This window comes from Aptenodytes patagonicus, chromosome 13, assembly GCF_965638725.1.
Source record: "Aptenodytes patagonicus chromosome 13, bAptPat1.pri.cur, whole genome shotgun sequence".
Classification (NCBI taxonomy): Eukaryota; Metazoa; Chordata; class Aves; order Sphenisciformes; family Spheniscidae; genus Aptenodytes; species Aptenodytes patagonicus.
Window position 1 is genome coordinate 10757424 of NC_134961.1, and position 21121 is coordinate 10778544.

Below are 21121 nucleotides of genomic sequence, written 5' to 3' on the forward strand. Positions count from 1 at the left end.
CATTTATTAAATGTCTACAGCATCATCCCAGGTAGGGGGTTCTTCCCTAAACTTGCTGCAAAGCAATCTACACCTGCCCCAGACATTACAATACCCGACTAAAACTATGCCCTTACTGCACAGAGGTAAAGCTGCAGCACTAAGGTCTGAGCGACCCATGGTCAAATGCAGAGGCAGGGGGGAAAAATAGCAAGGAAAGTAAGAAAGATCTCTGCTCATAAAACTCTTAGAAAGCAGCAATATCACACATCCTGGTATAAAGTGTTTATTTGAGACTTCACAATTAACACAGTCTTCCTTTCAATGCCTTTTCTTTTTCATACAGTCAATAAATTTCTAATAATCCCTCCCTCCCCCATGCATGATTGCTGTTTATTAATCTAAGCCTTTTTATTTTCATCGTGAAAAAATAAAGCGTTTCCCCACCATTTCATCTGTTCACTGTACCACTGACATCCGCTGCGCTGCATTAGAGGAGGAGATGTAGAATGGCTATGCCTACCGCTGGGGTTGAAGTTACTTCATTATTTATTGATTTTTTCTTTTTTACAGAAAGTGTTAAATGAATCAATCACCCAAGAAAAATAAATATATCATAAAGAACCAGAAGTTCTGCAGTATCCCTTTTCTTTACATACAGCTGCAGTTCAAACACATACGTTGCTCGCGGCAAATCATTTCATTCACTGTAACGCCCTTGCCTTTACGTATGGTTGTGAACTTGCACTGGAAAAGAATCTGTTCCAAAGGAGTAGAGCCACGAGCCAAATTTTTATACCTAGGCAAGAGAGATCCACATGGAAGCCAATTACCTGTGATCCACTGATCAGCTTTTACTCAAGAGCAATTCAATCTTGTGCTTTTCAGGAAGTATCAGCTAAACACACGCGTGGGCTCGGCCCGAGCCAGACCTTAAGGAGAGTGAAAGGCAGTATGAATGGCGTGCATGTTACTCACGGCAGTGGAAGCAAGTTCTTGGTATCAGTCTCTTGGATGTGCATCTCAAATTATGCTGCTTGGCTCATCTCGCAGTACTTTTGGCACCAGCCTCGCAAATAAATTATTCAATTGATCACCCTCCCTTTCGAGATCTTCCTTGGAGGTGGCAGAGGTCAAGGAGGCTTTCTCGTAACAAAGGTGGTATTGGGTAGGCCGTGAAGTACAAGACCCATATTTATGCTTTATTGAATTACTGTGCAAAAGGGAATACTGCATTAGAAACCATAGAAGACTATATTTTAATCAAAGTCACCAGCCGCTGTATCGGAAACCTGCTAACAATTGCTCCGATTCATTCGTTTGGCTACTTTTTGTTGGTTTCTTTCTTTTTTTACATAAATAATATAGACCGAACATTATAAACATTTCAGCAACCATTTCTAAAAGACCGGAGGAGCCCTTTTAGGCGCCAAGAAACAACTGCAGGATTCAAATTCCAAAACTGTCTTTGGAGTCATCGAATCATCAGATTTACACGGCACCCAATGACAACAACATTCAGTCGAGCTCGATAGGACTGCTATCTTCCTGACCATCTTCTGTGTCATCATCTTCTCCAGTTCCCATCAGACTGTTTAAAAGATTTCCTAGAATAAAATACAGGACAGTCAAAATTTCTAGTTTTACATTCTCATCTCAAAAACTTTAACTATTCTCCTACCATCCTGCTAGGGTGCAGATTTCAAGAATGAAAAAAATGTTTTTTTTTTCTGAAGGAAAAGAGTCTCAGCAGTACATCAGTATTCCCACACTGGTTTCCATTAAGAATTTATCAATTTGGGAAGCTGTATTTTGATACTGGTCCTTCTCTAAGAGTACACTGGAGAAACCCTGCTAAAGTCGCATACTTCATGTACTATAGTTGCAGCATGAGAGGAAAGAAAAAAACCCAACCAAATGAGGAAAGACACACCTCCAGCCACGAAACCGTCAAAAACCAGCAATGGTCTGCATCATGCTATAAAGAAACTGTTTGAGGCATTTATGCGTTCTCCCTGTTTCATTCAATTTAAAGACACTTGAATTGCTGAAAAGCTGTTATTTACATATGGGATCTATGACACTCATGTTTTTCATCAAACTTTGGGTATCCATGAAGTGACATTTGCAGGTAAAGCTTCAATTCAGTTTACAAACAGAGAAACTTAGTTCTCAAGGAAAAACATTCGATTTCACAAAAGTAATCCAGTTCAATTTGCTCACATTTTATTCAAGAGCCAGGAAATGAGGGCTGAATTTCTCTATTCCCTTTCATTTCTTGTAGAAGGGCAGTATTAATTTCAGAACTTCTACTTTGGGAACATTCATTTTATATCCAGACTGGTTAGATCTCTACCAAAGCCCTAGACTTGACTTAAAGAAAATCAGCCACTGCAGTCTGAGGAAATACAGGCTGGGGGATGAAGGGATGGAGAGCAGCCCTGCCGAGAAGGACATGGGGGTACTGGTGGAGGAAAAGCTGGACATGAGCCAGCAATGTGCGCTCGCAGCCCAGAAGGCCAATCGTATCCTGGGCTGCACCAAAAGAAGCGTGGCCAGCAGGTCGAGGGAGGGGATTCTGCCCCTCTGCTCTGCTCTGGTGAGACCCCACCTGCAGCACTGCGTCCAGCTCTGGAGCCCTCAGCGTAAGAAAGACACGGACCTGCTGGAGCGGGTCCAGAGGAGGGCCACAAAAATGATCAGGGGGATGGAACACCTCTCCTATGAAGAAAGGCTGAGAGAGTTGGGGTTGTTCAGCCCAGAGAAGAGAAGGCTTCGGGGAGACCTTATTGCAGCCGATCAGTACTTCAAGGGGGCTTATAAAAAAGATGGCAGCAGACTTTTTAGCAGGGCCTGTTGCGACAGGACAAGGGGGAATGGCTTTAAACTAAAGGGGGGTAGATTTAGACCAGATATAAGGAAGAAATGTTTTATGCGGAGGGTGGTGAAGCACTGGCACAGGTTGCCCAGAGAGGTGGTGGATGCCCCATCCCTGGAAACATTCAAGGTCAGGTTGGACGGGGCTCTGAGCAACCTGATCTAGTTGAAGCTGTCCCTGCCCACGGCAGGGGGGTTGGACTAGATGACCTTTAGAGGTCCCTTCCAACCCAAACTAGTCTATGATTCTATGAAATTAAGCTTTAACACAAACAAGATTTTTCTTTACATTTGGAAGTTATACCACAATGTCAAAAATTAACTGTAAGAGTCATTTACATGCTTCTCCCCTTCTCAAAGGTGAAAAGTCTCCTAGCATCACTAAATTAATTTCACATGCAACCAATTCATCTTGTATTCTACAGTAGTGACTGTTTCTACAGGCTACAAAAACCCCGATATATTCGTTAGAACAAATTATCTATTTCCAGCACAGCCGTTTTATATAAGCCACTGCTCTGAAAAGACTGGTGGTACCTATAAACAATTGTTGGCATAAACCTTACCTAGTAATCCTCCGTAGGACGATGTCTGCTTGGGCGGAACACCAAAGAAAAGCTGTCCTATTCTATCTAGGTACTGAAACAACACAAGATGAAGAACAATGTCAGCTACTTTGTTTACAGGTGGAAATATTATGGGCAGCAGTCACACCACACAAGCTAGATCACCGACTCTTATATACGAGTCACAAAACAGGAGACAATCAGCTATTATTTAACTAATTCTGTCGGTTAAATCCTGTTTACAACTATGAGTAACTCACCTCATTATACATGGGATCTCTTTTCAGTGAAGGTTGATACTGTTCACACAATACTGTAAATACTGTTAGTTTTCCTCTAGAAAGGAAACAAGCAAAAATGTAATCTCAGTAACAACTGAAAAGGAAACCAAGAACAACATGAGAAAAATCAGACTGTACCCATCAACTGCCAATAACAGAAACCAGATGAAGTTTAGCAGTGGTTGAACAAAGGGCGGACCCTTTTCTATTGAAGGATGTTTCTGCGTGTATGTCGTAAAAACAACTGATGCGCTGGTCTTATTTTTTAAGCAGAGAAATCTGCAAAAGGAAACAGAACACAGCAAGTTAAAAATAAAAGGCAGAGAAGTAGTTTTATATGCAGAAAGAAAAAGGGAAGCCAGAAGCTCAACAATCTCTACTTCATTTGTGCATAGAAGCCATCTCAGGCTTAAACTGATGGCAAAAACTAACTGGTAGAGATGTACATCTCTGGCAATGGTTTGGCTATCAACCGAGGAAGGGGAAAAATCACTACTAAAATACATTGTGGAATAAGCGGGTTGGGAGGGAGAACTGACATTAAGTATTAATAGAATGAGTTTAACCAAAGCAGATTGTATGCAGGACAGTTACTAAAAGAGGGCATCAATTAAATCAAAACGTGGAAAGACTGGCCACCGCGTAGAATCATAGAATAGAATCATTAAGGTTGGAAAAGACCTCTAAGATCATCGAGTCCAACCGTCGACCCAACACCACCATGCCCACTAAACCATGTCCCTAAGTGTCTCATCTACCCGTCTTTTAAATACTTTCAGGGACGGTGACTCAACCACTTCCCTGGGCAGCCTGTTCCAATGTTTAACCACTCTTTCAATAAAGAAATTTTTCCTCATGTCCAATCTAAACCTCCCCTGGTGCAACTTGAGGCCATTTCCTCTCGTCCTATCGCTTGTTACTTGGGAGAAGAGACCGACACCCACCTCGCTACAACCTCCTTTCAGGTAGTTGTAGAGAGCGATGAGGTCTATAGAATCATAGAATCAATTCAAATTAAACATGATATTGCATTTACTGGTCCAGAGTTTACTATGCTGAAGTAAAAACCGAATTAAAGACCTTTCTCCTGGCCCCATCCACTCCCAAACACATCTCCTTTCAGTATGTATCTGCCAGCGTCCAACGACTGTCATTCTATTAGCACTACCTCAAAATAACATGGCATCAGGACCACTAATGAGTTTGACACACACGTCAAAGTCTCATAATAAAGCTACACTTGGAGCTCCCAAGCCATTTGTCACCAGTTAACAGATCAATTTCTCAAACTGATCAAATCTTTGTTCAGGTCCAGTTAATTTAACTGGCAATCTCTGCAAGTCCCATAGGCCTAACAAGAGACTTTATCTGGGACAAATGCTGTCAGCAAGCACTGGGAAGGCTGCCATGAGCAGTCTCATTTTTGGTTGCAGGCTGGCCTCCAATTCTGTACCCTCACATGTGCAAGGGCATTGGGCTCTTTTGCCTTACTGCTGGGCAAGGAACTGCAATTATTTCCATTAGAGTATAAATTGCTATGTAAGAGGATTTAGGACAGTATTTGAGATATAGGCCAGTAAAGGTGCAGTAGTAGTGCATAAATACTGAAAAAATAATCTCTTACTCATAACTTCTCCCCAGAATTTCCCCCCCTCCAGAACAAAACCCCATAAAATTGTTTAAGAGTCCTGCATACACTGGATTTCCATAAAAGATTTTCTACTGCTCAAAATCACTGCAATCTATATCAACCAGCTATGGAAAGCAGGACAAATCTGACATGACAGCTCACTGCTGCCAAAAGAGAGACAGACTTGCTCTCACCTCCTCCCTCTCCCCCAACACCTACTCTCTCCCTGACTCCCTGCTGCACAGTCCTGTCTCCACCTCCTCCTCAGACTCCTCCATCCGCTGCTTTCCCTGACTGAAGAAAGCCATCAGCTGATTGAACACAGTAAAATTGGCTTTGTCAACCTTAATTGTACATGAGCTCTGCAAAGGCACATAATAGCTTGCATTCCTACCTGCTACAAAATTAATGCCTGAAGCAAATAAAAGCCACCAGCAACTCTTGTCAAACCAAGAACCATCGCACTGCTGCTCACAGACCAGGGTGACCCAAGGCAAATTGTCTCTTAGGATGACGAGACTGAGAGCAAGTACTACGCTAAAGGTAAATACAGAGCCCACTTAGGCCCAGTCTTGGCAAGAACATCAAGGTAAGCCCTAACTAGACATAAAGTGGTGTTAACAAAGCTAAGAATTGTGCTTTCAAAGTCAAACATTACAGTAATTCTTCAGGCAATTAACGTGATTTCAGGTTTCAACCTTAATACGTTTTGTTTTTTCTTTTTTCTCTCCCCAATCTGACCAATTTGACACACCAGTTTTGAGATGGTTTTCTCCTGTTGTGTTGTTACCACACAACAAGTGAGTTTCAGAAGCTCTGGCCAGTTTCACAGTTTCTTTTGAAAAGGATGCGTGGTTAACCTACAGTTATCATGACTAAATTAGATTGGCCTCAAACACAGTGTCATCTCAGCAAAATAGTTAAAAAAAAGTTCAACACCTACTGCAGTACTGCTTGTGCTACAAACATGTCCACCTCACTGCGATATCCCCTGGACGAGGAGTATTCTACTAGCATATTTGCACATCCTTCACCATCTGTGGAGTGCAAGAAGTGATACCGAGATTCACTATAGTTTTGCTCTATAAAAAGAAAAAGAAAACAGCTTTTAAGAAATCAGTTCATCATACCTGAACGTAAAAACAAATTTGTTAGGCTTGTACACTACAGCTGGTAAAAGGACAAGAGCTACACACATGGTATATAAACAAGACAACTAGCAAAAAGAGTGGGCTTCTTCCTTTGTAAGTTACAGACAATTTATAAAGGGAGATAATAAATATGTTATCCTAAATAGATTTGAACAACTGCTATTAAATACAGTTTATTCAATGCCACCACAACACACAGCTACCACTGGGACAAACAGCTTGAGCTGCGGTCATCTCACTTTTATCTCACTGCATGTTGACACTTCATGTGCTATCATCAGTGCTTAGGAGAAGAATCAAGAAGTTCCATATCAGACCACGTGCACTAAGAAGTCAAACAGCACCTTCAGCATCCTTCTTTCTAAGTGCACAGAAAGAAGGCATTTCCTATTTTTAGCTTAGCCCACTCTCGCTATCAAAATTAAAATTGCTTCCATATGCCAAATAGAACAGCAATTATACAGGAAAAAAGGTGTAAGAAATGGCAATGATTTGTTAGAACTTAACGTGAAGCAAAGCATCATGCAAAATCACTGCAATGACAAATCAAAACTGGATAGCTGCTAATTTTTGGAATTTAAAAGCTTTGTTTTAAAAATCTGAGCCTTTTCTGATGAAACTCTCCAAAACTACAGACGAAGAAAACGCACGCATTTTGCTCTTCAAAAGAACCATGAGCAGACAGCTACAAAATGGGGATTTTTACTTTCACAATGCAACTGTTTCTTATCCTAATCGTATCTCAGCTTCTAACTTAAATGCTCTGAGGAAAATCCTCCCTTTCTGGCTGGCAGCAGCCATCACGCTAACCTAAGTCCCATGAGAACAGCTATGGGATTGCCTATGGCACGCAGAAAGGCAATGAGCTGGAACGTTGACCATTGGGTCAGGATTGTTATATGAAACCACTATCATCACTTTGCAGCTACTGAAAAATTTAAAATAAACAAACAATCACCTTGCGCAGTTATTAATTCATGAGTAACCACAGAAGAGACGGCATTTATTCAACTGTTCTCACTCACCTTTGTTATGTTTTGAACGTAGGACTTTAAAAACTGGCTACCATCCACAATTAAAATAATTATTTAGTACATTTTTGGTTTATCTTACATCCCATCACAAGTGATAAAATCCCACATAAATCAAAGGCAACAGCATTCATTCTGGAATAAGCCTGCTGGTCAACGTCTCAAAAAGTACCTAGTTATAGATCCAAAGACTGTTTCGGATGCTAGGTGATGTATTTCAATCTTTGTCATGTTTATCCAGGATTTAAAAACAAAAAGAGCCACAATAGAACAGCTTTGCTCCCCAGTAATTTTCCTCCTAATGACTCAATCAAGCTACCTCAATGTCTAAAGGATCAACCTTCCTTTTACAGAGAGCTTTACAGCAGTTGTATTTTGGGTTTTGCACTAATACAGAGTTACAGCCCCAGGGTTTTTTTTGTTAGTAACATTAAGCTGAATTTATTGCAAAAATCAGGTAATAGCAGAACTCAATCAATCATTTCCATCTCAGCTTCCTTAGATTATTTCCAAAGTAGATCTCTTACAATATCATACTTTCAACATTTTCAAAACAAAACACAGAAAAGCCAGTTGATTTTTCTTACCTTTCCACAGGGTAATTGCTAGTAACTGGTGTAGTTTTGGATGTCCAAGTTTTCCTGATCCCCCGCTAGACCATTTTAGTGCTCTGGATACGAAAGCCACTCTTTCGGGAGAATTTGGATCCATTAAACTAAACAATTTAGCCAAGTTTTCTAGAAACAATAAGATTCACAAATATTTAGCATTAATAGAAATAGGATGAACTGCTGCTTCTAGTGCATCTTTAAGATACAACATTTAAGTTACAGTGCTATTGTGTCTTTAAGCTCCCTTAACAGCCTCCATAAGCCACCTTAAAAAAGAGTGACTTGAACTTGAGCCACTTCTCATACATCAAGTCAATCTTGCATCTATCAGCCAGCAATATTCACATGACTCCTCCACAGCCAAAAGCTGTGCCTTGCAGTCAGCTGGTGACAGCTTCCCTCTTTCATCGTTTGGGACAGGATAACCCAGAGGACCATGAGATTCCGAGGAGGAGGAAAGACTGCAGGTTATGGGACTGCTTGCCATTCATAGGGAAACTGAGAGGGACAGATGGCTGTAGGTCGGAAAAGCACCACCAGAAGATAGATGGGATACAAAATGTCAGAGCTGATTTAAGTAAACAAAGAATGGCCTCTGTCTGTCTGTCTCCATCCACAGGTTAACAGGAGCGGTTTGCCCATGCTGCAGCAGTAGTCTGGCCAGGCAGCTCTTAAGAGGGTCCACCCGGAACTGCCTGCTTACCAAATCCCACAGTCAAACAAGAAAAATTTCCTTGTGAACAGCTGAGTCGCAAATAATGTGCACGCTATCACACTGCTAGGGTGGGAAACCACCACCCACCAAAGCCCTGGGGACATCAGTGACTGTGCAGACAACACATTACTGCTGCACTGAGGAAAGGACAATGCCACAAGACAGCAATGTTTGTTCTAAGCATGCCCACAAAGTTATCGGGAATCCATTATTCATTTTCCCCCAGTCCATTTCTGTGATGAAGGCAACCCTTAGCCATGTGGGAGGGCATACAAAAAGGATTTCATGTTTCAAGACTGTTAACAACAGTTACTGTGAAGTGAAAGCACATCTAAACACCATCAAACCGAGCGCAAAGGTCACCTCACCTAAAAGGTCATCTGCTACTTTTGCATCCGATTTCTCCAAAGACTCCAAAACCAGCATGGACAGATCAGCAGCACTGTTTTGCTACAAAACAGACACATACTGGTAGTGATGAACATATCGGTACATAAAACATCGACCAGAATTTCGTCAGAGGCAGATTTAATACTTTTATCAACATCTACAGCTAAGGCACAGTATAGTCTCAACCTTCCCTTATAAAAAACAATTACAGTAATTTGATGGCATCAAAAGAGAAGCCTCCAGGAAAACAAAACAAATGTGGTTAGGATTATTGTTTGGATGCTCACAAACACTTCTGCTCTGTGTTCCAGTTTGGCATAATCCTTCTTTGTGGAGAAAGGCTCAACAAAGAGATACAACAAAAGATTACAAAGCAATTACCCCAAACGTTTACCATTGAGAATTCACCATTCACCCCTCAAAATCTTGGAATAACAACCCCCTCCCCCAAAACCACACACACAAAATTAGTGACTTACCTGGTTATGACTGAAGAACAGCAAAGCCCCTGAATACATTAGTTCTCTTGCTTCTGCGTGTTTTCCTTGTGACATATACCTGAAAACAATACCAAAGCCTTAAGAAAAATTACCACTAAATAAGTTGTGTACGCTTAAAGTTACTTAAAGGATTAAAGATCATTAAAATTTAAAATAAAGGCAATAAGGGATTTATTTTTAAATCAGGTTAGTTTCAATAATGATTAAACTTTAGCTGCAGGCTACAATTTGTTTTCTGCTCCAGACTTGATGGAATACAAGCAAAGAGTATAAGAATGAAAACTGAGAGCTTCAAACCTGATTTGGGCTGAAACAAAGAAAAGGAAATGATCCCAGGAGTGCACCTGAGCAAAAGATGCCAACGCACTGAACTACACCGCTCAGACCGTCACATTACAGCCTTTACCAAAACCAAAGCCATACATGGTGAAACAGTTTTCAGAATACACCCTGGACAGCTTGCACACCCAGTGCCACCCAAGTGACTCCAGCCCTCTCCTCACCGGTGTCTCCTTTCCACGGGCTTAAGTCTCTCTGACCACTGCTACTCTCTGCCAGGGGGCATCTGCCACATACTAGTCCTCTGCTGAACCAAAGTAGCTTGTCTCTGATGGGCTCTAGGCAAGACAAGAGCAGCCAGCAAGATTTACCACGCAACACTTCACAAAAGAGTCACCAATTCATAAAAGAAACAAGTCTGGTCTCTCAAACATAATGCTTCAAAACACACCTGCTGCAGCTTCTACCTTCCTCGCTTAAGAGGTAACCAAGAAACGAAGAATAAAAGAATTTGTTCCCAGCGGTTACCTCAAGAGCAGGAGCCTCTTACCATGGTGCTGTGATTGCAGCCTCCTGCACATCATCACTATCGGTAACTAAAGGTCTTGGATAGTCACATCGCCAGATTATAAAAGCAGCACATCCTATAAAAGCAGTTAAGGTGTGGCAGCAGATACAGTTTCCAATTTCCATTTCTCAACTGCTTCTCAAAAAGTCTGTTTTCTGAGTAGTTAGTAACAGCAGCCAATTTGCTCATATCAAAAAGGTAAGACATCAGTTCTACCACACTGCTTTAGCATCTGCAATATTCATTTTGTCCTCTACGACACCCAGTTGTGCCGTGCCCCTGTTAACCCCTTTCTGTTCTCGGCGGTCAGAGCAGCCTCTCTGCTCCTGCAGCGGCAAGGCCCGCCCCGTACAGCAGATCCGATGCACGAGCGTCCCCACGGGGTAACAGAAAGGGGTCGGTGGTTGTGGGAGCGAAGCAGTCAGAGGAGCGGTGGGACAGGCTGGGCATGGAAGGAGTCACACTAACCAGAGGGAAAATGAGCAAACGGTGGATCCCAAAAGCTCTTGTGCTGCATGTGAGATCCCCGTCCCAGGGACGGGTCCTACTGGTAAAATCAGATCAGACAACAAGCAGGGGAGGAGACAGAGTCCTCCCATCCTGCTCACTGTCTTCCAAAAACCCCAAGGTCTTTTACCAAAACAGTTAGCAGAACTGTAATAATGTAATAATAACAAAATGTAACAATGTTTTTTTGGAGTCAGTATCCTCAACAATTCAGATTTGCAATCGCCATAGCAAATGCTCTGCACATCAGTCAAACGGATCGGCAGCTCCAACATTTTTTATAGTTGGCCTCACATCCAGGTTTGCTTCTAGGCGTTTGACTCCGAATCTCAGTGTGGAACCACTTCCACAAATTCTACTTCCAGTAGACTCCCAATGCTATTTGGGAGCTCCTAATCTGGGAATTATTACAGCAGATACTAAAAGATGCTGAAAACAGCTTTACAACATAAAATACATTTAAAAGAGGAGTTGGTGTTTTTTTTTTTTTTTAAAAAAACCTTTTATTTAAAAAGAATTTTTAATAAAAATAAATACTCACTACATTGATCTAAGGGACATTTAGAACAAGAGAGAAACATTTTCGTAACTGAAATCCTGGAACAGATCATTCATACCAGAAAAAGTACCTATAAGCATCAGGAAAACAGATGCCAATGTAACAGATGTAACTACAACAGGGATGTTAAACTTGGAAGTTTGACTCCATCACCAAATCATAAACAGAGAAGAGTTCAACGCAGTCAGCCTGTACAGTAACAACACTGGCCCAGGTACTCCTGTTCGGAGGAACACAGGACTCGCTGCTCAGAGTCAGGCAGGAACAGCAGTTTTCCACCTATGTGGATCACAGGGAGGGACAAGAGGTCTGCAGGAGGCAGGCTTATGGTAATCTTTCCTCCTCCACCCTCAAATACATCTCAGTTTATGAGTTTTGAAACTCTGAGTCAGGATTTCAAGTTTAACACGTAACTCATGACAGAACAGACTAATGTTTTACAGGCTGGTGTTGTTTAAAACAAGTAAGCACTGGCCATCCCAAGTACAATTCCACAGCTGAGATCTCACTCCGTGTTAATGAGTCTCTGGAAAACTACTGACATTTAACATACATTTTACAGAGGACAGACAGGTCTATCCAGGACTCTTTTTTGGCCTCAGTGACTTTCCAAACAAATTTCACAGTCTCATCACATCTTTTTGCCTAGAAGGAAACCCTCTTCCTAGCTATGCAAATGTCACCTTTTCATTTACTTGAGCACCTCCTTTCTCTTGCATTTAAAATGGGAAAGGCAGGATCTTTGATTCCAAATTAATTCAGGGAGGCTTAAGCAAAGTATGTGAGTTAATACGTTCAGGAGACTGGATGAGAAGTGACCTGCTGAGCCAAGTCATCTTCCGCCACTGCAGGCATAGCATTACATAATCCTTACTATAAAATAGGCCATGCTTTGTCTTAATTTATTCTAAAATACAATTTAAGTCTTAAGGCCTAGACGGTGCCCTCGCTGATCCCATCAGGCTACAGCAGAAGACAACTGCTTTAACAGTGCTTGGCATACAGGGCAGGGCAGGCTATCTAACGCACACTGGCAGCAGAAGTAGGACTACGCACCAAGGACCCTCTTTCCCACATACCTGGCTGCTATTTTTCTGTGAATACCCCCAGGCCCGTTCCCATTCCAACTCAGAGGAGCTCCGAGGACAGGTGACACACAAGCGAGCTACCGAGACTCAGAAGGCAGTTTTCTCACCTGTCCTCCCCCGGCAGAACCACAAGTAAACAAAGCTGGGACCAACTGAGGAAGTCCCTAGAAGAGATACCTTATTCTGTGCCCCTGAAAGCAAGGGTCTACATTTTAAATTTTGGTAAGAGAAAGGGTGTGCACCGCAAGTTACGGTGGACGTGAAAAATAAATTAAAAAAATCTTAAAAAAGGTTTGCAATAAAAGTAAGTTTCTTATGACATAACAGGTAGCAGTACCATTTCTGAAGAAAATGTCGAGGCCTGCTCTACTTAGTCACCATCATGGACACAAATGTTACACCAGCTAGAATCTATTCTAATAAAATTCCTCTGTGCAGGTGATTCTTACCATCCTGAGAGCTGCCCCTTCCTACAAGCGGTACCAGAGGGCGACCACCATGCAACAAAGTAGCCCTGTTTCTTGGCTGAGCGATCATCAAGCCAAAAGCTTAAAACAATCCACTTCGCAGCCAGGCCGACGATTAAACTAAGGCGGCAAACCAGAGGCTGTTAAGAAGGCGCTTGCTTGAGGAGCTCACGGACGGCCCTGCAGCCAGGGACACGGGAAGGGCCCAGGCCGAGCCCCCAGGGGATGCTCTGGGGAGGCAGACCGAGGCCATCCCGCCTGGCAGGGGGGGGTGTGTTACTCGGCCTCCTCGGGACGCGGGGCCGCCAAGGGGGGTTTGGGGACGGGGGGCAACGTTCAGCTCTGCCCGCGACCGCTGCCAAGTATGACGCAACACGCCCCCTGCGCGTCAAGGGGACGGGACGGTGCTCTCCCGGGAGGCGGCGGCAGGCGGCCCCCGCCGTGCCCAGCTACTGCTGCTGCTGCCGCCGCCGGCGCCCCCTCCCTCAGCCGGGCCCGCGGGGTCGGGTCGGGCCGGGCCACTGGGCCCGGCCGCGCCGCGGTCGGAGTTCACCTTCAAACCCCGGCGAGCAGCGGCTCCCCGCGCCGCCCCCAAGCCCTCCCACACAGCCGCCGTGCCCCTCCAGCGGCGGCTAGCTCTGAGGGAGGGGGCAGGCGGCCGGACCGGACCGGACCGGACCGGACCGGGCCGGGCCGGGCCGGGCCGGAGCGACCCGCGGGCCGCCCGCTGCCCTCAGGCCGGGCCCGGGCCCAGCTAGGGCCGGCGCCGCTCGCCCTACCCTCCGCGGCACGTACCCGCCCCGCCCCGCCCCCCCGCGGCCCAACGAGAGAGCAGGAGGCGGAAATGGGCAGAAGCGGCGGCCAATGGGAAGCGGGCGTGGGCGCGGCGGGCGGCAGCAGGGTGGAGCGCGTGGGAAGGCTCTGGAAGGCCGGGCGGGGGAGGGGCAGGGCGGCGGGCCGGGCCGGGCCGGGCCCTACCTGAAGAAGAGCGTCCGGTACATCTGGTGCGCCTCGTAGTAGTCGCCCTTCTCGACGCTGGCGCGCAGCTTGCCCTCCACGCGCTGCACGCCGCCGCGGTTCCTGCCGCCGCCTTTCGCGGCTTCCTGCTCCGCCGCCATAATCGCCGCCGCCATCAACGCGGAGGAGGGGGAGGGGCGGGCGGGGGGCGGGCGCAGACGCACACAGCCCCGGAGCGGCGTCGCGGGCGGGCGCGCCTCGCTGCCCGGCTTCCGCCCGCTCTGACGGCGGCCGGCGAGGCTCAGGAGGCGCGGCTGCGCGCTGCGTCACGCGGCGCCCGGGGGCGGGGCGCGGCCCGGGCAGGGAGGGGCCCGGCAGTAGCGCCAGCGGCGGGGGGGGGGGGGCCTGGCAGCGGCTGCGCTCGGGGCTGCGCCTGGCGGCAGCCGTCCGGAGGGGCCCCCCGGGCGGGGGCAGGAGGAGAACAAGCTCCACCGCACGGGCCTGTCAACCGGCTAAGAACAGAATTAAAGAAACCCCAGACGTCTCTGGCCTGGGTCCCGGACCGAGTCCCGGACCGCGGAACCGGCCAGTAGCCGCAGGGGACGAGGAGAGCACCAGAACAATCTAGGAAGGGCTCACGGACTGCAGGCAGCAAAACCGAGCCGAGTGCTGCTGCGCCTCAGGGACACAGGCGACGTGGCCGAGGAAACGGTTTAAAAAACCGAAACGAACCCCCACCCCCAGCCTTTCAAGCATGAACTTTTGAAAGTGCGTTGCAAATCGCCGACACCATCAAGCAACCACCAACGTGCGGCTCCTTCCCTTCAAAACTTGCAACGTGGGCTAACGGGCACGGGACCCCGCGCTTCACCGACACACGGAAGGGAAAGCGAGCCCGGGCTATTGCACTGCTGACGCCAAAGAGAAGCAGTGCCACAAACCTGTCCCTTCTCACCACCGGCACGCTCAAACGTAACGATCTCTTTCAAACGGGAAGAAAGAGGTAGATCGGATTTGGAAACGAGCCACGGGGAAAACCTCTTCTGCCTACCACTACAGCAATGGGCATCCAGCCAGTTCTAATAGCGTACTCTGATTTAAGCAGGTGATCAAAAATACAGAAAAGAAGCTTTATTTCTTGTTTCAAATATTACATGCACTTTCAAAAATTAAAACTCTTTATTTAAACATCTCAATAGCATCTTGTCAGTTTGGAGGCAGCAAAGAATAACAGACATTTTGAAAAGCATTTACAAAAATACATTGCACAAAGTCCTATCTTGCTTTTTTAAAAATAAGTTAGTGTTATTCAAAATATTCCCACCCCGGCTACCTAATTTCAATTTATACAGGATAACTCTAATTTTAAATACGTAACCTATAATATGAAAACACCTGTACACATGTAATCTAGCTCCTCTGCGTAGGCCATAGGTTCTGTCTCTAGCTCAAGTGAAAAAGTTCTTCACATGGAGACTTTTTGTTTTTTTAAACATTCGAGGACTGTTGTGCAACATACGTAACTCTAGTCAGAAAACCAGTCAGCAGTTCCATGTGGTAACAGTTCATGTGTAACTACAAAATGCATTATAACAGCAAGATAAAAACTCTGCATACAAGTACATTTTCCGAAAAGGATCTTCAAAGTAGCAATCCTAAGGGGGGCAATAAGCAGTTTCATCTCATTCCACATGGAAATGTTGCTTTTGAGAGCAAGACCTCACCCTACTCTTCTTATACCTGACTAAGGTTTTGGGGATGATCTACAGAACGCCCATGTATGTCAGTACCGAGCAGAAGTCCTTCCTGCAAACGTGAAGTAGCGAGGTTTACTTCAGTCTTGTGTCCCACATCCCGCATTCTCACAGTACAACATTTACCGAGTGTAACAATGAACCAGCCTAAGGAATTACTGTCCCAAAGAGATCACTTCTGACCAACTGTTTAATTGCTGTATACTAATGTTTACTAAGCAATTTAGCAGGCTTATCAGTTCTGATCCAGTTAGTCAGTACATCAAGGTCGATTTGGAATTAACACTAAAGAAGGAACAAACTGGCCAAGTTGCTATGGTAAAAACCCTTAAAATAACTTCAGTTACTTAAAGTTATCCCTGACTTCGAGCAATTCATGGCCACAAATTACAGTAAAGCATTCTCAGTCGCTGGTGTTTAAACTAGTTTTGGTTGTGTCACCTTTCCCTGACAGAAGTATTTATTATATTCAACATGTATCGAAGAAGCCCTTTTGGATCCACCAAAAAGGTCAAAACCAAGGGTCAACTGAAGGACACCTGTAGCCACAGTCAGTGTTTAAAATGTACCACAGTTTTTTGGCTTATGGTGCCAAGCTAACGGAAGTATGCAGTTAAGTCCTGGATTTAAAAAAAACAGGTTCCTAGTTGCAGAAAGTGTGGTTTATTCTTTTAAAAAACCCCTATACATTCATTTGTAATAAAATAGGTGTCACCTGTTTGCCAACTGGGCTTTATGAACCAGAGTAGTTTGCATGCATTATTTCTCTCAGCATGGACACAAAAATATAAAGCTAACTGGCAATTACAAGCTGAGCATTAGAGCAAGTAAGAATTATTTTTTATACAGTTCTGCTGACAGTCTTCTGCCTTTATCAGAGGATCAATAGTTCTGCAGTATACATCTTGCATCCTCGTCCTTTAAAGATTCCAGTGTTCTAGGCTTCCCGGTATATACAAATTGAGAACAAAATGTACAACAACAAAAACAACCCAAGCTGTAGTGTAGGAGATTATTCGGCAGGTTTCCCATGCACTCTGAACCGATAAAGGCATGTATATTCTGCATGTCCCCAGTTAGAAAAAATTCTCAGTTCCACTATTTGGAATGCGTTTTCACTTTTCTCCTGGAGAAGGAAAAAGCAAACACACAAACCAGAGTTAGGTTCTAGTACGAACAGGTGCAACTGAAGCTGCTTTCTTGATTCCTGCAACTACCAACTTTTATTCATAACTAAGTTACGCCTTGGGAACTTTCTGCCACTTTGAACAGAACCTTCCTCGCCTTACAACTAGTTTTTTGTGAAGGGAGTCAGAAGAAGCCTGAAGCAGACTCTTCATATGTTTAGCATCTTCATGCTATTTGAGCCCCGATGGCACAAACCTTTCCTCCCCTCTAATCTATTTAGACCATGGGTTTTGAGACAGACAGGTAGATACTTTCTGCCTCAGTTTCTACAGTGCCCAACAGAGAATGAGGCCTTTTTCCCTTCACTGCTCACTATGCACTACCATAGAAAGTAGAAGTATCTCTCTCCTGACACTTTAAATCTTATTGTCCAGACTTACCATCACTGGAAACATCTGCAGTGGTTCTCCTCCTTGATCATAGACATACTGTCCTAGAAGCTTGCCTTCTTCTTGATATTCGTCATCTAGACCCTATAACAGGATGATTTTTTTCTTCCGTCAGATTTGAAATCAAACCAAAACCAGAAGTATGTCTACATAACTGAGTATCAGACAGCATTCAGAAGTCTATCAAACCAGGATCAGAATGTTTCTCCACGTAACTTAATGCTTGTTCTGGCACGGCTCTGTATTTGAGTTTCCTGCACTGCAAATAGCTGTGTTATGCTTATATGTTCTCATGGTCAAACCCCTTAATTTTTATGGCAAAACCACTGTCACAGCGTACAATGTAAACTGCTCAGGACAAACAATGAGAAAACATCAAGGTTATAAACAAGACTGAAGTCTAGATTCAGATGCTTGCAGAAGACTGCTTAAGCATTTAGAAGAACTAGACAAAAAGTTCTCAGATATCACAACTATACTCTGATGTAGCCTGTGGTCTTCTGTTCTGCCATCATGCCTACGCAACTACGGTGCTAGTTAAAATCAATTTTAAAAAAAGATTTAAGGCATATCATAGACAAGGTGAAGAGCCAAACTGGGGGGGGGGGGAGGAGGAGGAAGGATGGAACAATTAAAGTGTATGAAAGAACTATACCAAATTAAAAACCATCATCTCCCTCCAAAAACATTTGCTACTGTATAAAGCAAGAGAAAAGAAATAACTCCTCCAAAATTAGTTGTAACACTTCTTATTCCTAATCTCAAAGCTCATAAAAAAAAATAAGCAATTTTAAGGGCAATGACAGAAACAGTTTCTCTTCTTAGCTGTCCTCTCTTAAGTCATTATTCTCCAAGATATGTAACACAAATATTCTTTATGCAGACAAACATCAACTTAAGTTCAGAGACAGACTTACATATACTGAAAAGTTCCGAGGAGCACTGGTGATATTTCCTGTTGGTGAAAGTGTTTTTGGTATGTGTTCCACCGTAAAGGCAGTTGGATAGATCTTCATTGAAAGTCTAACTACAAGATACCCCTGTGATCCTTTGAAAGCCCAGCAGTTTCCTGGATACATGTCCGGCTAGTCAGGAAGAAGGGGGAGAGAACAGGATGGGACACAACAACAAAAAAATAACCACAAGCATTTTGTAATGATTTTTTTGTAATAAAGAGTTGTAATCAATTCTGAATTATTAGGGACATTCTTAGACAGTAAGTGTAAAGTAAGAATAAAATGTATTCAGTAGAACTCTTCAGGAAGACAGCATATCCACCTGAACTACTGGCAGTGTTTTGAAGACCCAGCTTGAGATTACTTCTCAGCAGGAACCCTCCCAGTGCTCACACTTTGCAGAAGTCCAATGCACCACCCAAGCTTCCTGTAAGGGTCTTAATTTCGCTAGAGTAAGACTTAAGCAGTGCCCAGGAACTACCGGAAGAATCCCACTCCTGGGAACATAGTTCAAAGTACCTGTGCCCCCCAATATATTACAGACAGAAAACACCCAGCATCCAAAAACTAATCCAAACCACTCAGCACAAAATAACATTGCTGAATTTGTTTACTCAGCCTTTAATTACCTGAATCACCACTCTAGGAGACTGAGAGAAGTACCACAGAGGAATTCCAAAGAGGCTAATTAATGCTGTTTTGGTTTCATACGTTTCAGAACAGCGAGTACTCAGAATGCTGCCACCTCAAAAAAGATACATCAGGTTAGCAGAAGTAATTACTCCTCATTTCTTCCTGAAGACTTTTAAAGCAGAGATTTGTACAAAGCTTAATGAATATACCAGTTATTGTCCTCAGAAAAAAACTATTAAAGATATTGTTGAAGTCTAATAATTTTCTGGGGATACAATGCTTCTATCAAGTACAACGTTATTTTAAGAACATGTTAAAGGTTTTTCATTTAAGAGGGCTAAAAATACACATTTTTCCCTAGTGAGTTCAGTGGTGTGTACACCCCACACAAACAGATCTGTGGTTCTCTATTATCCAGTTGTACACACGCTTAGAAGAACTATAGGCCGATATATAACCCTGTAAACAACACACACAGACTGCGGTAGTCTGATGATCAGGCAACACACAAGGATGCTCTACTAACCTTTAGTCCTCATTTTAAGATTTTTGGTAAATACTATAAATAACATGAATAGTAAAAATGGTGTTTCCTCTACTATTTACCTCCAGATTCCAAGGCGAAATCCACCATACCAGTCTTGTCTTGAGAGTAGAGTTTCAGTGCATTGTTTACAATAATCTGTGCTTGCTACAGATGTACACATAGAAGAGGAGAATGGAAAGAGAAAGATTTTAATAGTATCAAGTGATAAAGTAACTGATATATACACTTTTGTGAAGTTGCAAGCATCTTTTTGAGATGCTGCACTCCATCACAAGTCTTTGAAAGCCTCTGTCAAGATAGAGGCCATTTTTAATGCATGGTTGTCAGTCTTAAAATACAAATTCATACTGCATCTTGACTGGTGTTTTCCTCAAAAGTTGCATTCTTTCCCCCACCTTCCCAAGACCCTGAGCTGCATTTCTTTGGTATACTTGTTTCTTGGCAATTCTTCAACTTTCAAGATAGCATACTTTGAAAAAACACAAACAGGCAACAAACAATGCTGTAAGAATACACTTGATAATGATTTTAAGAGATGTCGGGAACGTTAATTGAAACGGGAAGAACTACAGAAAATGCTTTAACATTTATATTGACAGTCATGCTCCACAAAATGCCTATAAAAGGACTCTTTACAGTTTTAGTTGAACTTTTGAGAACTTAAACTCACTTACCGCTTCTGTGATTCCAGAAATCCCTGCATTAGTCACAACATTTGTTACTACTTCAGATGTTAGTTTTTGGTTTGTGACAGACATATGGAGAGTAATATTCTTGAGGATCTGCAACTCTAGATCCCGCAACAAAGTCTGCAGATCACTTTTGCTCACAAAATTGGACGTAAGCCATTGAAGAAGCGATTCAGGAAAGTCTTCTTGTTGATCACCAAAAAGCATTAGCTTGACAGATTCTTTGACCTGGGCATCTACCTAGTAGAAGCCATTAACAATTAAAATAGAAGTTATTAGTCTTTATAAACCATTAAGTAATACTATATATATGTCTGTAATGCTATACTATACATACAGGCACATGTGAAATCAATACACACATTCAGTACGACACAGAAGTCCAGCTTTCACATGTGTTTTAACTACATTGACTTACACTAGAACAACAGACCAGTCAGGCGTACAGAAGAACATATGGGAAATCTGGATGCTTCATCAGTTTGGTGAACAAGACACCTAACAAAGCCCCAGCAAACTATGCAGTTTAGATTAGTGGTCTGACTAACGCTTCAGAATAAAAAAAAAATAGTTGACTGCAACAGTTCAAAGAAGGCACCGTGGTAACTCTAAGGGGAGCAGTGTACTTGTTAGGCCTAGTTAAGCAAGTTGCTTAATCACTCACTTATGGTATGCTTTGATTCCATACACAACAGCTAGATCATATTTGAGCGTTATCACAAAATGGTATTTTAGTCGAAGTTGATAATCCCGTATCAACATTTACTGTTGTATTTTGTTGGCTACATTCTAGTCAGACCTTATAAAAG

General features: G+C 43.5%; 2 protein-coding genes across 14 annotated transcripts in view; both read right to left on the reverse strand.

Moving 5' to 3' along the window:
* Nucleotides 1–249: 249 nt before the first annotated feature.
* GET4 (guided entry of tail-anchored proteins factor 4) lies at nt 250–14332 on the reverse strand. Of its 3 annotated transcripts, none has more exons than XM_076350639.1 (9): nt 14178–14332; nt 9711–9789; nt 9210–9291; nt 8103–8252; nt 6277–6415; nt 3842–3982; nt 3683–3758; nt 3423–3495; nt 250–1586 (listed from the first exon to the last, which is right to left on the reverse strand). In XM_076350639.1, the coding sequence occupies exons 1-9, from the start codon at nt 14330–14332 to the stop codon at nt 1498–1500; spliced, it is 984 nt and encodes a 327-aa protein (XP_076206754.1). In that variant the 3' UTR covers nt 250–1497. The 3 variants fall into 3 exon arrangements, with proteins under 3 accessions (XP_076206754.1, XP_076206755.1, XP_076206756.1); XM_076350640.1 differs by lacking the exon at nt 14178–14332 and adding an exon at nt 13182–13603; XM_076350641.1 differs by lacking the exon at nt 14178–14332 and adding an exon at nt 10235–10348.
* Nucleotides 14333–15272: 940 nt separating this feature from the next.
* The window catches only part of SUN1 (Sad1 and UNC84 domain containing 1), a 36912-nt gene continuing 31063 nt past the window's right edge, over nt 15273–21121 (reverse strand). For all 11 annotated transcript variants that reach the window (XM_076351381.1, XM_076351390.1, XM_076351386.1 and 8 more), the window contains 6 exons: nt 20298–20548; nt 19683–19767; nt 19073–19188; nt 18405–18572; nt 17479–17571; nt 15273–17036 (listed from right to left, as the gene is read on the reverse strand). In XM_076351381.1, the coding sequence (XP_076207496.1) occupies nt 16923–17036; nt 17479–17571; nt 18405–18572; nt 19073–19188; nt 19683–19767; nt 20298–20548 (827 nt within the window). In that variant the 3' untranslated portion in view covers nt 15273–16922. The remainder of the gene's footprint in view (nt 17037–17478; nt 17572–18404; nt 18573–19072; nt 19189–19682; nt 19768–20297; nt 20549–21121) is intronic.

Coding starts and splice junctions, on each gene's coding strand:
- GET4 (XM_076350639.1), bottom strand. CDS start 14,332: ATGGCGGCGGCGATTATGGCGGCGGAGCAGGAAGCCGCGAAAGGCGGC. Junction 9,292..9,710: donor TGTTCTTCAGTCATAACCAG/GTAAGTCACTAA, acceptor TCTGTTTTGTAG/CAAAACAGTGCTGCTGATCT. Junction 3,496..3,682: donor GAGATCCCATGTATAATGAG/GTGAGTTACTCA, acceptor GTGTTGTTTCAG/TACCTAGATAGAATAGGACA.